The sequence below is a fragment of the Haemorhous mexicanus genome, chromosome 2 (assembly GCF_027477595.1).
Source record: "Haemorhous mexicanus isolate bHaeMex1 chromosome 2, bHaeMex1.pri, whole genome shotgun sequence".
In the NCBI taxonomy this organism is placed as follows: Eukaryota; Metazoa; Chordata; class Aves; order Passeriformes; family Fringillidae; genus Haemorhous; species Haemorhous mexicanus.
In genome coordinates this window covers 115,743,829-115,757,099 of record NC_082342.1, presented here as the reverse complement: position 1 = coordinate 115,757,099, position 13,271 = coordinate 115,743,829, and the positions used below count along the sequence as shown (strand labels likewise).

At 38.1% G+C, this 13,271-nt stretch overlaps 1 protein-coding gene across 1 annotated transcript in view; it reads left to right on the top strand.

Moving 5' to 3' along the window:
- The window catches only part of EFHC2 (EF-hand domain containing 2), a 56,070-nt gene that overhangs the window by 32,038 nt on the left and 10,761 nt on the right, over positions 1–13,271 (top strand). Inside the window, exons 8-11 of the mRNA XM_059840009.1 lie at positions 714–879; positions 1,910–2,052; positions 6,155–6,351; positions 9,909–10,042. Coding sequence (XP_059695992.1) covers positions 714–879; positions 1,910–2,052; positions 6,155–6,351; positions 9,909–10,042 — 640 coding nt within the window. The remainder of the gene's footprint in view (positions 1–713; positions 880–1,909; positions 2,053–6,154; positions 6,352–9,908; positions 10,043–13,271) is intronic.

The following is a 13,271-nucleotide window of genomic DNA, read 5'->3' as shown; positions in this document are numbered from 1 at the left end:
TCACCAAGAGAGGAGTAATGAGAATCAGGGAAGCAGCACTTTTGGGAGGTACCTCTGTGGGAATCGAGTGCAGGTCCCTGGCCAGATGTGCCTCTGCTGAGCCAGGACAGCTCCTGCTGTGTACCTGGGATAGTCAGGACCACTGATCACTGCAAGACAAGACTTGAGTCTGGGGAAAATCAGGAAAAACAAAGCTTCCCAAAACTCTGGATATAGTGAGTTGAGGGCTGAAGTTATTTGCTTTAGTGTACCAAGGACTTTGAATATATGTATGCTTTAAGTAATGAATAAAATTTTTCTTATTTATGTATTTTTTTCCCTCTAGCCAAAAGCACAGGGCAGGAAACTCATAGGACAGTTATTTACTGAATCTTGTTGTCTCAAAGGATGAAAAATTAATTTAGAATTTTTAATTTATTATTTTATCCCATTTTAAACTGTATTTGTCTTTCCTTTTGCCTGTGTATCTTAATGATATTTTGCAAATATTTTAAGATTATAGATGAAATCCTGAAATCCTTGAAGAAATAATTTTGCTGTTGGCTCTATGTAGTCTTCTTCTACCCTGCAACAGTAGGAGGGATCCTGGTTTGACTTTGATCTTTGGTCTGTTACAGATGTAGGCTAATAACTATTCATATTGGAAGTTTAAATCCTTGGTAAAATGCCTTCATCACAGCAGTAACAAATAAGTCTTGTTCTCTTTGCTGCAGTGGATTTCACCCCAGTTCAGTATAAGACTCCACCACCTCCAAAACCAGAAAAAATTATTCCTCCTTATAATGGATTTGGTTCTGAAGAAGATTCTTTGAGCTCCTGTAAGGGTGTGGTTATCAAGGCTGCCCATAAGGATTACAGGCAATTCCTGGTGAAAGACAGGTATTTTGTGTGAAAAACTATTTCAGTTTTTTAAATGATGTATTTTTGTGAAGGACATAAATGTTATGTGGGGATGTCATTTTTTTCAGCAAAATATACAGCTCATCAGACTTTAAGGGACAGGTGCATGAGGCCTGGGTCAGTGACATGGTACTCCCAATTTTCTGCAAACTCTGCAAAATTTCTCTTTGGAGAGGGAAAATATTATGACTCTTCCATCCTCTACCTCCTTCCCTCTTCTGTCTTCAGTGGGAGTTTGACAGAAATCTTAGTTCAGGCATTAGTCAGGAATTTGGATGATCCAGCAGACCAACACAGATTTGTTTTTGTTTGACTTTCTGATACTTACTTATTTTTTTTAATCTGCTGAATTTCATGCAGTTTACTGTAGCACTTCTAAAGCTTTAACACTTTACTTTCCATTATGAAATGGTTTATTAGGCAGCAGTTGTTGAAGCCAAAGCAACAAAGCAAAGTCTCCTCTTAAAGATTCACCTGGAGAATTTTTGTAAAAGAGGAAAGCAGTTAGAAAAGGCTTGGGAATGTATTGATAGTGTGTATACAAACACTGCAAATTATTTAAAACACAATCACTTGATAAATATCTAGCTAGTAAGGTCATCTGGTGGACCTGAATTTGTGGGAGGTAATCCTTGTATGAATTGCTATTCATAATTTTCTTTGAAAATATACATACCTAAATGTGTTCTTCCTTTACAAATTTTCTGGAAAGTAACTTTGGGCTTGATTTGCAACTCAACTTGAATAAAAATTAATTCCAGACCTGTGGCAGAGAAGTAATTTTCCCCTGAAAATTATTCCTTTCTGTCTGACCAACTCTATCTAGTTTTTTTAATTTAAGCTGAAAATGGTTTTTGACAAAGTAGTGAATCTTATGCCATTTTCCTTCTTGGTGCAGTAATAACACAATTAATGTATATTACAAAACTCAGGAGAAGGCATCTCTTAGGGGTGAAAACTTTTCTCACACTCTGTTTTTGATTTCTTACCTGTTCCTTTGCTGTTTTAGGTATGGCATGGACAGCAACATTCTGCGCTATGCGGCCAAACTCATCACGGACATCCCCGTGGACAAGGATCGTAAATTCATCATTTCCTTCTTCCTGAGTGATGACACCATTTCCGTTTTTGAATATGCAGAGAGAAACTCAGGTAAGAGGTGGCAACGTCTCTAATCAGCCCCAGTTCCCTTGCTGAATTGGTTGGACTTTGCAGTAAACATTGTGGCCAGACTCAGCAGTAGCAGGAGCAGGGATATGGATTTTTAAATGCAGTGGGAATTGCATCAGCAGGCCTGCTGCATTATCTTGCATAGCTGGATGTCATAGTAATTCATGATCTTCCTCACTCAGGATTACATTGTTCATTGCATGACAGTGCTTCACAATATCCTTTGGGAACTGCAAGTGTAACACTTTAGAGCTTTTATTACATTTTAATTTGAAAATCTGACCTTTAAACATTTGTTTTTGTTGTGGAATATTATTGTAACTGATGATAAATAGGGACAGGAAATACAAGACTTCAAGAATGAAAGACTAAATCCTTTGTTTTGCAAAATTGTGTTATGGAACCTATACAGCATCCATTGTATAGAAGCAGCTCATGAAAGCCAAACAGCTGTGACACTTTGTAACATATTTTACCATTAATCATGGAGTGCTGAGCATTTAAAGAGGGAAGATTTCCCTGTGCTAGAGTCTGGATGTGTGTTTGTGTACAATACTGAACTGTATTCCAAGAGCCAAACTGACAGTATTGAAGGGACAAATAAATGCTTTGTTACTTCTCAGTTCCTTGACCACATTTATCCTATTGCTGGAGCATGGTCACCAAATGTTGTCATGTTCTAATTCTTTTGGCCTCTGTTGTCTGTTTTCGGCTGCCTCCAGCTGAGGATATGAAGGGTTTTGTGATTTTCAAGCATCTTTTTATTTTCCTGAAGTGTCTTGTGGCCAGATGGAAGGACACAGCAGTGGGAAGGATGTCAGGAAGTCATTTTGTAGTTCAGAGAGATGGGGGAGCTTTGGCTAAGCATAACCCTGGTGAAGTGATTAGTGTCTTTCTGTGAAGCCCACTAAACATCTTCAGCAACAGTTTCAGGGCAGTTAACATCCAGAAGTGCCTTTTCAATCCAGAGAACTTCTGATGGCATCTCTGCTTGTATCCAGCCGTATTATGAGTGCATAAATAGGGACCTCAACCCCAGCTAAAATATGAGCAATACTCTGAGAAGTGTTTTGATAAGGTGTATAGTACCTGCTTAGGACTCTGAGCATTCCCAGTTAATCCTGCTCCACTACAGCATCAAGATTTAGCACTTTTATGGCAGCAGTGTCTTCTTATCAGTACTTTACTCACTTCTGGGATCCAGTGGCCTGAAACTTGTGCAACTTCTTTTGATGCAGCTAAACACACACACACACACACACACACACACACACATGTATATATTTAATATGTAATGCTACTGTGAGACTCAAGAGCAGCTCAGTTCTTGCCCACTGAATGACATGTCTGATTGGCATTTTTTATGTCCAGAGACATAAAGGGTGCTAAAGGTACAGCTGCAGTGTTAAATTGAAGAAGTCCGGGGAACAGTTTGAATCTTGGACCCCAAGCATGTGTACTGCCTGTTCAGTCACTTCTAGCTCTCCTTTGCACCATTTTGAGTAGAAAAGGCCCCAGAGAACCATGAACACACAGTAATATAGCTGTGACCTGAGACTCCAGATTTATCCTACAGCACCCAGAGAAGAGTCAAACCACCCACTGCAGAGCAGATGTGGTCAGCTGGTCGAGCCATCAACAGCTTGAGTACCAGGCCAGAGATTGCTGCCTGCCTTCCTTTTATTTTGGAATGAGAATATGTGCTGGGATTTCATCTGGGAGTCCATTGAACACTGCTGATTAAATAAAATGTAAATCAATAAGTGGGCAAATTTGCCCACTAATAATAACAAATGCTTCAAGGCACATATGAAAGGCATATGTCTGTAAGTGGACTTTTAACTTCCCTGGGTTGTTAAAATGGATGGAGTAGCTGACTTTTAGAGGTGGTAGAAAGGTGAAATGAAAGGATATGGCTGAGAACTGGCCACTGGAGAGTTTAGTGAGAACAGCATTGAAAAGGCAAGGAATGTGGTGGAGGAGGTAGAGCAGCAGTTGCAAAAAGTCCTGGGTCTGCTCAAGTTTGTTTCTTCCTACCTTCCTTTTCTTTCTACTTTTTTTCTCTCACTATCCTTCCCTCCTTTTAGCCATGTCTGAAGGAACAGTGAATGAGTTTCTTCAGTGTTAAGAATGGGAAAGCTTTGTAGAGGTCAGGTAGTAGTGGCTAAGGAAAAGGAGTAAGATATCCAAAATAGCAACCTGGGCATCCCTCTTGTACACAGGTTCAGAGGGCTGAAATTTTAGCTTTTTATTTACATGAACTGGTACAAATTGGCAAGTCATGCTTCAAATCCCAATCCTTCAAATCCCAATCCTAAAGGGGAAGTAGTAAGGTGCTCTCAGTTTTCGCACTTCAGCAACCTGAAGATTTCAGAGAAGTACTTCACTCTAATATTAGTAACACTGAAACTCTATGAAATTCACAGGACTGGACATCTTGAAATACTTCTTGAGATGGGGATCAAAGCCTGAGAACTTTGGCTTCCCCATGAAGAAGATCACAACCCCTTTTTTACTCAGTGTAAGACCCAGCCAACAGCTGTACAAACACCTGCAAACTCTGATCTGATCTTAATGGAAGAGGGTCTTTCGTGGTGGTGTTTATTTTGTGCTTTGAGCCTGGCTTTTGTAGATTTCTATCAAAACTCCTTATCAGGTTTCAGTGTAAAATCTCTAACTTAATGAGTTATTTTCAGTCATTTTTCTTTATACCACTTGTAATGTATTAACCTGTAACATTTAAAAAACCATTATGGGACAGAAGTAGGTTTCCAATATAAGTGCACAATTGCAGGGAAATAGAGAGGCAAGAGTGAATTTCCAATCTTACAGAGACCTATTAAATATTAAAAACAGTTGCCAGGATTATATAACCTAAAAATTTCTTATTTGTTTTTATAGCTGGGTGAAAAGTAATATGTTAACATTAGAGTCACATTAATGATTTGAATTGTTTTTTGATTCAAGCAAGATCTGATGATTACCCTAGTGGAGGTTTTTTTTTTGTCTTTTATGGTGCTAATAAAGCAATTAAGACAGACATCTGCTCCAAACTCGGTTTAATAAGTAGTTTGGGTTTCACACTCGTTTGCAATTTTGACTATAAAAGGCATTTGATTACACTGTTCATCAGCCTTTTTTTACTGGACTTGCATCAGTACCTGGTATTAAGGCAGCATTAAATGTTACTAAAGGAAGATTTTGGCTTTTGGCTTGGAAGCTGAAATATCAACAGGAAGCAAACCCCAGAGTTGTTGTAGGGCACATATCCCAGTGAAACTAAACATGTGACATAAGGTTTTCCAGAAAGCTTAGTGCATGCAATGCAGTTCCTGTGGTACACCAGAAGTTAATACAGGAAAGTGAAATGTTCCTTTCAGCATCTTACCCACCCTTGAGTACCTTGTGCAGTTTCTAGTGACACAAATAAAATCATTATACTGTGAAAAGGAGCCATGTGACATCCCCACCTCACAAAGCAAAGAGCAGATCACAGGTAAATTGCATTGGCAGAACAATGTGTGGAAGACAGTATCATGTCACTCCTACATCTTTAAAAAATTTCCAAAGCCCTTTAAAGGAAGTTAGAATTAAAGTACATCAGAATTCACAATCTTCTTAGGACAAGGCTCTCTTAAGTTGTGATTTTTAGTTTCCTTTTTCTGCTTGTAAGAGTTTAAGGATAATTGCCTGCATCTTAGTGTTTGGATCTTAGGTTTCTCAAGGGCCAGTTCCAAGGCTGGCGACAGGGTTATGGGAACGATTTGAAGAGCCACATTTCTGTCCTGTTTTAAAGAAAAGCAAAGCAGGGAAGGTGTTTGGCAGGCATTCAAATGAGACATGTCACAGAATGTGCACAATGACATTGTTGCTGTGGACTCTGGCAGAGACAGTCCTTTTAGCAGTGAGAGGCAGGGGAAGAGAGTGTTCTGAGACAGGAAACTGGAGCACAAAATGTGATATTTAAATACAAATAATCTGGTTTGGGGTGTCTTTTTGCTGATGGCTTGGAGGTTTTTTGTGTGTGTGTGGGTTTTTTTCCAAGTAAAGCCATAATTAATTATTTGTAATTCTGTTCCCATAGGGATAGCTGGTGGGAAGTTCCTGGAAAGAAGTCGCATTAAGAAGCCTGGGCAGGAACTCTTTAAGAGTGAGCCATCTGAATACTACAAGGCTCAGGATCTGTTTGTTGGAGCCAGAGTTTGTTTCCATGGTCACAACTTTTTTTTGGTGGATGCTGAAGAATACACGTTCAACTACATGGAGAAGAATGCAAATGAGGTGAAGCAGGCTCTTGTTAATTTCTGTTATCTCTCAGGACTGTGGTTTATACATGTATTTTTCAGAATTCTTTATAGTGTTTCCTCACCCAAGGCTCACAGCCCAGTGCTCTCTGTCTAGCAATGGATTTAGGGGATGGCAGCTGGGAGTGCATGCAAGTCTGGCCACTCTTTACTGTCCATTCCCTTTTCCTTTCTCAGAATCCACTCAGTCTGCATTAGGGGTTGTGACAAGGGATATCCCTGCCTTTTCCTTCTTGAGGCTGTTCATGAAATTCTTGTCCCTGAGTTGACTAACCCTTGCTGAACCTACAGATACTGTCAGCTTCCACAACTTTCTGTGGCAGTAGGTTGAAAAGCTCACTCCCTGCTATGAAAAACAAATATCTGATAAAAGAAGTACCTTCTATCTGTTTTAAACCAGCCTCCCGCTAGTTTCAAGGCCAGTTATACTGTTCTGAGGTTTAGGGAAGACCCTATTCACCTTATGCACCACCTTTATAATTTTGTAAATCTAAGACATTTTACCCCCTCAGCCTAATCCTGTGCAGGTAAGAGTCTCACCCTTTTTAATCTGTCCTTGCAAAGTAACTGTGAGATGTGGAGGCTGGAACAGTGTTCAGCACTCAAGATGTGGGCACATCCAATTTAGTCTTACTGATAAGGCTGTTTTATGTCCTAATTTGATTTTTTGGGTTCATACACATTTTTCTACCAAAATGTTTCCCTTGTAATATTAGAAATTCATATTGCAGTCAGGAATTCAAGCTTACAGTGTTTATTGAGTTTTACTGTTTTTTCTTGTTGTCTTCAGAGGGGAGAGCAATAAATTGGGAGGTGGAGTGCCTCTGCTGCTTTATACTTTAGTAGAATGGTGAAATTTTTTGTAAATTAATGTGGATTTGTAAATTAATGTGGATTAGCACCATCTGCCTTCCCTGGAAAAACAAGGAAGATCTGCAAAATGCTTGTGGGTGTAAAATGCTAAGACTGCAAAAAGCTTAAAGCAGTAACATACAAAGCTGAAACCTCGAAAATGCAATCCAGTGTGTTTCCTTCCTGCTAAATGGTTTCTCCACCTGGTAGAATCAAAACCAAACCTTTTCTCCAAAATTCAGAGCTCACCTTTAGATTGTAAATGTTCTTTGGAATGTTGTTTGCATTGATTGTCCTGGATCAAATGGATGAGACTTTAGTTCTCCAGACTGAATGATTGTGTAGTATCACAATAAAATCTGCAAAATGTGAAGAGATGACATTGAAAATATGTTCTTAAAGTGAATTTTGAAAGGTTCTTTGCACAATCAAGGTTTTCATGCAGCTGGTAGAAAAAAAAAGGTTGATTCTCCCAGAGGTAGGGGCTTAACTCATATCCTTTGACTAGAGCTCCAGAAGTTTGCCTCAGTTCGTCAGGGGATCACATACTCAAATCACAACTTCAGCAATTAATAGAGAAGATCAGAGCTGGAAGGTTGTTTAGAAAAAAGGGGAAACAAGATAAATATGGCTATTTGTAAGTTGTTTCTAAATTTCAAAACAAATTATTTTCCTTCTGAATAGACAAGAGATTTCCTTCCAGAAGAACACATCAGTATGTTTTCTAAAGCTGGTAAAAGAAATTTATATGGCATGTTTCTTCATGGAAATTGCCATTTTGACCACAGTTCTTCAGGCTTATGGTGATTTAGATGAAATTTTGACTGGTAATCATAGTGCAGGTGAATGTTGAAAATTTGTTTGAAACCATCTAAGATAGTTGGAAAGCTTTAGTTTTCTGTTTCAAAATTATACTTACTGTATTGTCTTTATGTTAAAGGGAGAGAAAAATCACAGAGTCTTGTCATTTTGATTGCCACCTTTACTGAAAGTAACTTCAAGGACCTAGCTTAAAACTTTTCATCACTTCTGTTTTATTTTTCAATTTGAGGAAAAAAAAATATTTAGAAAGTGTAGATTTGCTTGCAACACAGAACAGGTGTGTTGTGTGCAGTCTTACTGGTATTATTCAGGTTTGGGGAGGACTTTTCAAGCAAGGCACCACTGGAAGAGAATTCAGCATCTCTGAACTGTATCAATTGTTCTAACTTTTCTGTGTGCTGCAGCACAAACATAGAAAAGGGTTTTACTTCCATTGAATTCAGCATAATCATCACTGAGTTAAGCAAGGCAAGCAAACCAAACTAGACTGTGACTAGAAACATATCAAGAGAAAGCATGAGAAGGGGGAAAGCTGGTGAAATTATTGCCATGCTGCTTGGACACTCAATGCCTGTGTAGGTGTTTGGAATATGTAGTTTTGGGAAAAAGATGTAAAAATAGCTGTTTTGATAATGTAGAGAAGACAGGCTCTTAAATATTCAGAACTCTTTGTCCATCCTGAAACACTCTGCTCTCTGAACCCTTCTGCTCAGTCTTTTCTCCCTGTTCCTTGCTTAAGCAGCAGAAGGCTTTGTGCTTATGCCCCAAAGAGAAACATCTCAGAGAGGGGCCTGGAAAAGCTGCTGCCTCTAAAACCTTTTGATTGCTGGTCCAGCTGCTCCAAGCCACTGCCTTGCAGGGCATTGCCTGCCAGGGCTGCACCTGGGGTTTTGGCAGAGGCAGAATTGTCTTCTCCAATTCTGAGAAAAACCTGTAACAGCTGATGTATTGATTAAACTTGGATCAATTTGTACTGCTCTGGCAGTGCCATAGGGACTTTAAATACCCTTTTCTAGAGCATTTTGAACTTATACAAAGTGTGGACACATTTCAGCACAGTTGGGACTGAGGCCTGATTTTTATGTCCTGGTCCTTAATACTAGTCATAGCAAATTTCAAATAATTGCCATTGGAAGAAATGGGAGAAAAGTATTTTCAGGCAGTTCATTGTGCTTTTTAAGCTAGATATAGCATGACAAATATAAGAACATAGTAGAAGTCACCTCCAATTTAATGACTAAATACTTCTGTGTTTTATATTAAAAATGGGTATAGCAAATAAATCTTTGGTAGAGCACTAACACAACAATCTGAATATAGATCGAAAGCCTTAGTGCTTGTGTTCTGTTTAATCTGAGTTCAAATTTATTTCAATGGTCTATTTAGGAGGAAATATACATGTAAGCATTTTTATGCATGACAGGTAAAATTGATTCCTAAAAAAATTTCCAATGTGCTGTTTCTGAGTATGTAAGACAATGTAGTCCAAAATGAATGAGACTAATTGTTGGAACCTTTCTGGAGCCAATGCTGAAAAATTAGCTTTAACATTGTGAAATTTATGACTTGAGAATTCATTGAGGGGCACCAACATAAAATGAGGACCAAGTTATTAGAACTGTACTTTAAATGTTTCAACTTCTGCTTTAGAAATGCAATGTTTCAAGCAAAAGTGGGTCTTCTTTTATGTTGCTGCACTAAACTTTCTGAGAATGCACAATGATTTTTGTTTAATTGTTTATATTCTTGATAGTCTTACTGAGATTCCCTAGGTCCCATTTCTACAGCCTGGACAGGTCCCTCTGAATGGCATCCTGTCCTCCAAGTCTTTATATTCCATGTCTTATTTCCTCTTTTTAGTTCCCCATGGCTGATATTTGTGTCATCCTCAACAAACTGAAGAGCATGACTGAATCTCATGCCAAAGAAATCAGAAAGACATTTGCTATTACTGACCCTGAGCATACCAATGTGATTGGGTATGACACTTTCAGGTAAGACAGTGGGTTTGGGGTTTTAATATTTAATAAAGGCACATTCCCCCAAAATGTATAAAGCATGACTGGGTTTTGATGCTTTCTGCCCAGTAGCTGAGAAATATCATAGATTTGTTTTGCATTTACTTGGAGATTATGTGTAAAAAAGAAAGCAAATCCATGTTCCAGGAAAAAAAAAGTGATAGTTTCAAGTAAGCTGAAAAGCACAAGAGAAATCTGTCTGCTTTTTATGGAGCTGACACAGTGTTGTGAAGAAGGGCACAAGTCAGCAGTAATATATATGCTGAAAGATAAAGAAAAATCCATCCTGAGAGTCAAACAGTAGTTTTGAAATTCAAGTAGGAATGTTCAAGTCGCCTCCTGAAAATGGTGTTTGGGTTTTGAACCATTGGTAAAGAAGACAGTCTGTACAGAACTAAGGTGTATTGAAATTATAGAAGGCAGTGCTAAGCATGTTTCAAAAGGATTGGAAAGCAGTAGTGAGAACCATAATTAATACTTGGGTATTAATTTAAGCATAGATAAAGGGAGCAGAAATCTGGATTCTGGCAATGATCCAGATATGGCAGTGGGCAGATGTAGAGATACTTGAAAGAGGAAATCATGTTCAAATACAAACTGATTTCAGTTTATCCCACGGCCAGAATACTTGGTTGTATGAACTGTGTTGGGCACAGAACTGGGAAGGTTAATGATGTGAAACAGAGGAGAAAACTTTGCTTAGAAGCATTTGGTTTTCACAGAAGTAATACACTGTCTATTTAGGAACTGTCATAATAACTAAGGCATGTAAGTAGATGAATATTGCATGGGATGTCATCTCCATAGGAATGCTAACCAAGGCAGGAATTGCTTCTGAAATATCTCAGAAGAGAAATAGATCAGCAGAAGGTTCTTTCAGCAATTCAAAGTGAAAGTAGTGAGAAATTAAAACAAACTGGTATTCAGAATGGAAAAAATAAGTGATTTAAAGGTAAGATTTAAACTAAAAGAGGCCACAGTTTTTGGCAGCTTTTGGTCAAAATATTTCTGAACTCAGATATTTTACTCAGCAGAAGTGAGATTTTGAATTGCCAATTGCATTAAGAGGGAAGATGTTATTACTTGAATAAGGAGAGAGAAAATTGAAAGTTCATGTTTAATGGGAGAAAGTTCCTGGCACCTGTAAAAGGTTTTTAATTTATGTACAAGGTAACTATTTAAAATAAAAAAACCCACTGTTTTAGTTCAAATTATGAAATAATCACCTGCAAAGCTTTGTGCATGCACTAAGAGCAGCTCAAAAGTTTGGAACATTTGTATGATAGAATTAGGAAAGCAAACTTTTAGAAGGGATGAGTGTGCTTTTAAATGGCAGACAAAGCTTTTTATTTTATCCAGAGGAGGCTCAGTTGGGTGTAAATTTAATCATGGACATAATCTGTGCAGCTGTGAACAGCTCAACAGTTTAATTTAGGGTGGTGCTATTCTGTGACATGGAGAGAGATATGTCTGATCACTTGGAATGGAGGGACTTGGTTTTGGCCACAAAAAATGCAGGAGCCCTCTCCCTGAGCAGGAAATCTGGGCAACCCAAATAATCAGGGTTTTCTGGGCCTCAGTGCTCATCTGGGCCAGTTTCAACCCCCCTTAATGGTCCCCATCCCTCCTATGGGGAAAGGCCTGGGGTCTAACAGGGCATGTTCACACTGCCAGAGGAAGAATTTGCCTCTAAGGAGCCTTCAATGTTTGTGCTCTATAGGATAGTAGGTTTTGTTTCTGTCAGTCTTTCTGTTTGTATTACATCCAGTAATCTAAAGGTTCTCATTATAATCTGTGAATCTTATTTTAGAATGAAAGAAGCATTTTTAATGACAAAAACGAGCACTTCTTTACATCTATGAAAATTCCAAGATACTTCTATGTGAATAGAATATTTTTTCTTTCAGTTTCCTAATGTGTACATCTCTGTTTATTTTTAATCTGCCATGACATTTGATTACTATAACTAACAACAAATTATTATTTTTAGTGCAGGTAATTATCTGTGTGACAGCTTCAATGATAATCCTCTTTCCTTATCTTAAATACATCTGAGGTTTTGGATTTGGCTGTTCAGATTTCATCCTTTCTACCTATGTAATTTTATATAATCTGCATGTAAAACTACATCTTTAAGTATGATGTAGTGAAGAGAATTGTGGTTATACAATTTACTTTAACTGCTTTCAGAACCCAAATCTTCAGTACTTCATCCAGGAAATAAATATGTGATGTACACTGAAGCTATCCCCTAAGCTATCATTAGAACTATTGAAATGTTTGTTAAAAAGAGAATTAAAAATTATTTAAAACTTAGATGCCTGTGCATCACACAGCCCTATCCAGGCTGTTTTTTCTCATAAGATACTGGCAAGACTGTTTGCTGTTAGAGACAAAGAACCATGTGGGTCTAACAAAGATGCCTATCTTCAATTCAGCTTGAGAAGCAGCTCTCTTGAGCAGTTAATTATGACTTCTTTCTGTAATAAATTCAGATTGCAATCTGTCCTATTCTTCTAGAACAAAAAAAGACATAAAACAAGAGATAGCTAAGCTGTGGGAACAATTATTGGAGCTTGTTTTTTTTTTTTGGTCAGGGAGAGTTTAGATGGCATTCTGTTTGTGAGTCTTGGGTCTTACTCATTAGTCCCTCACAATCACTAAAATATTTCTTAATTCCCAAGTGAAATAATTTTATCTGTGGGTTTTAGTGATTTGATTGTCACTGACTGGATTGAGAAAATAAAAGACTTTTAAAATAAATCCTGACAGTGGAAAAATCTGTGCCATGTATGGAAATCCAGTCTGAATTGGAAATGGCTGATGTTATCTACAGCCCCCAGCTCTGCCAGCCCAAGCCCTGGAGTGCCAGGCTTCTCAGGCAGCATTGTCCTCTCTGTGTGTGCAGTGGTGTTCATTGCAGGCTGCTGGAAGGAGGTTCCAGCTTTGACTGCAGCTCTGAATGCTGCTGCAATATAAATAATAATATCCAGTAAGTGGAAAAATAATACTGACAAGATAATGATAATCTTAATAGATGGACCAGGTCTTGGTCATTAAGTTTGTGTAATCTCAGATAAGGTTTGCTACTGTCAACAACTTGTTACTTCCTTGTATTTATTTCCTGTCATTGCAAATAAAAGATGATTTATTTAATATGAAAAAAGAAGCAGTTGAATCAAAGTAGGCACTCTGCAGTATTTAA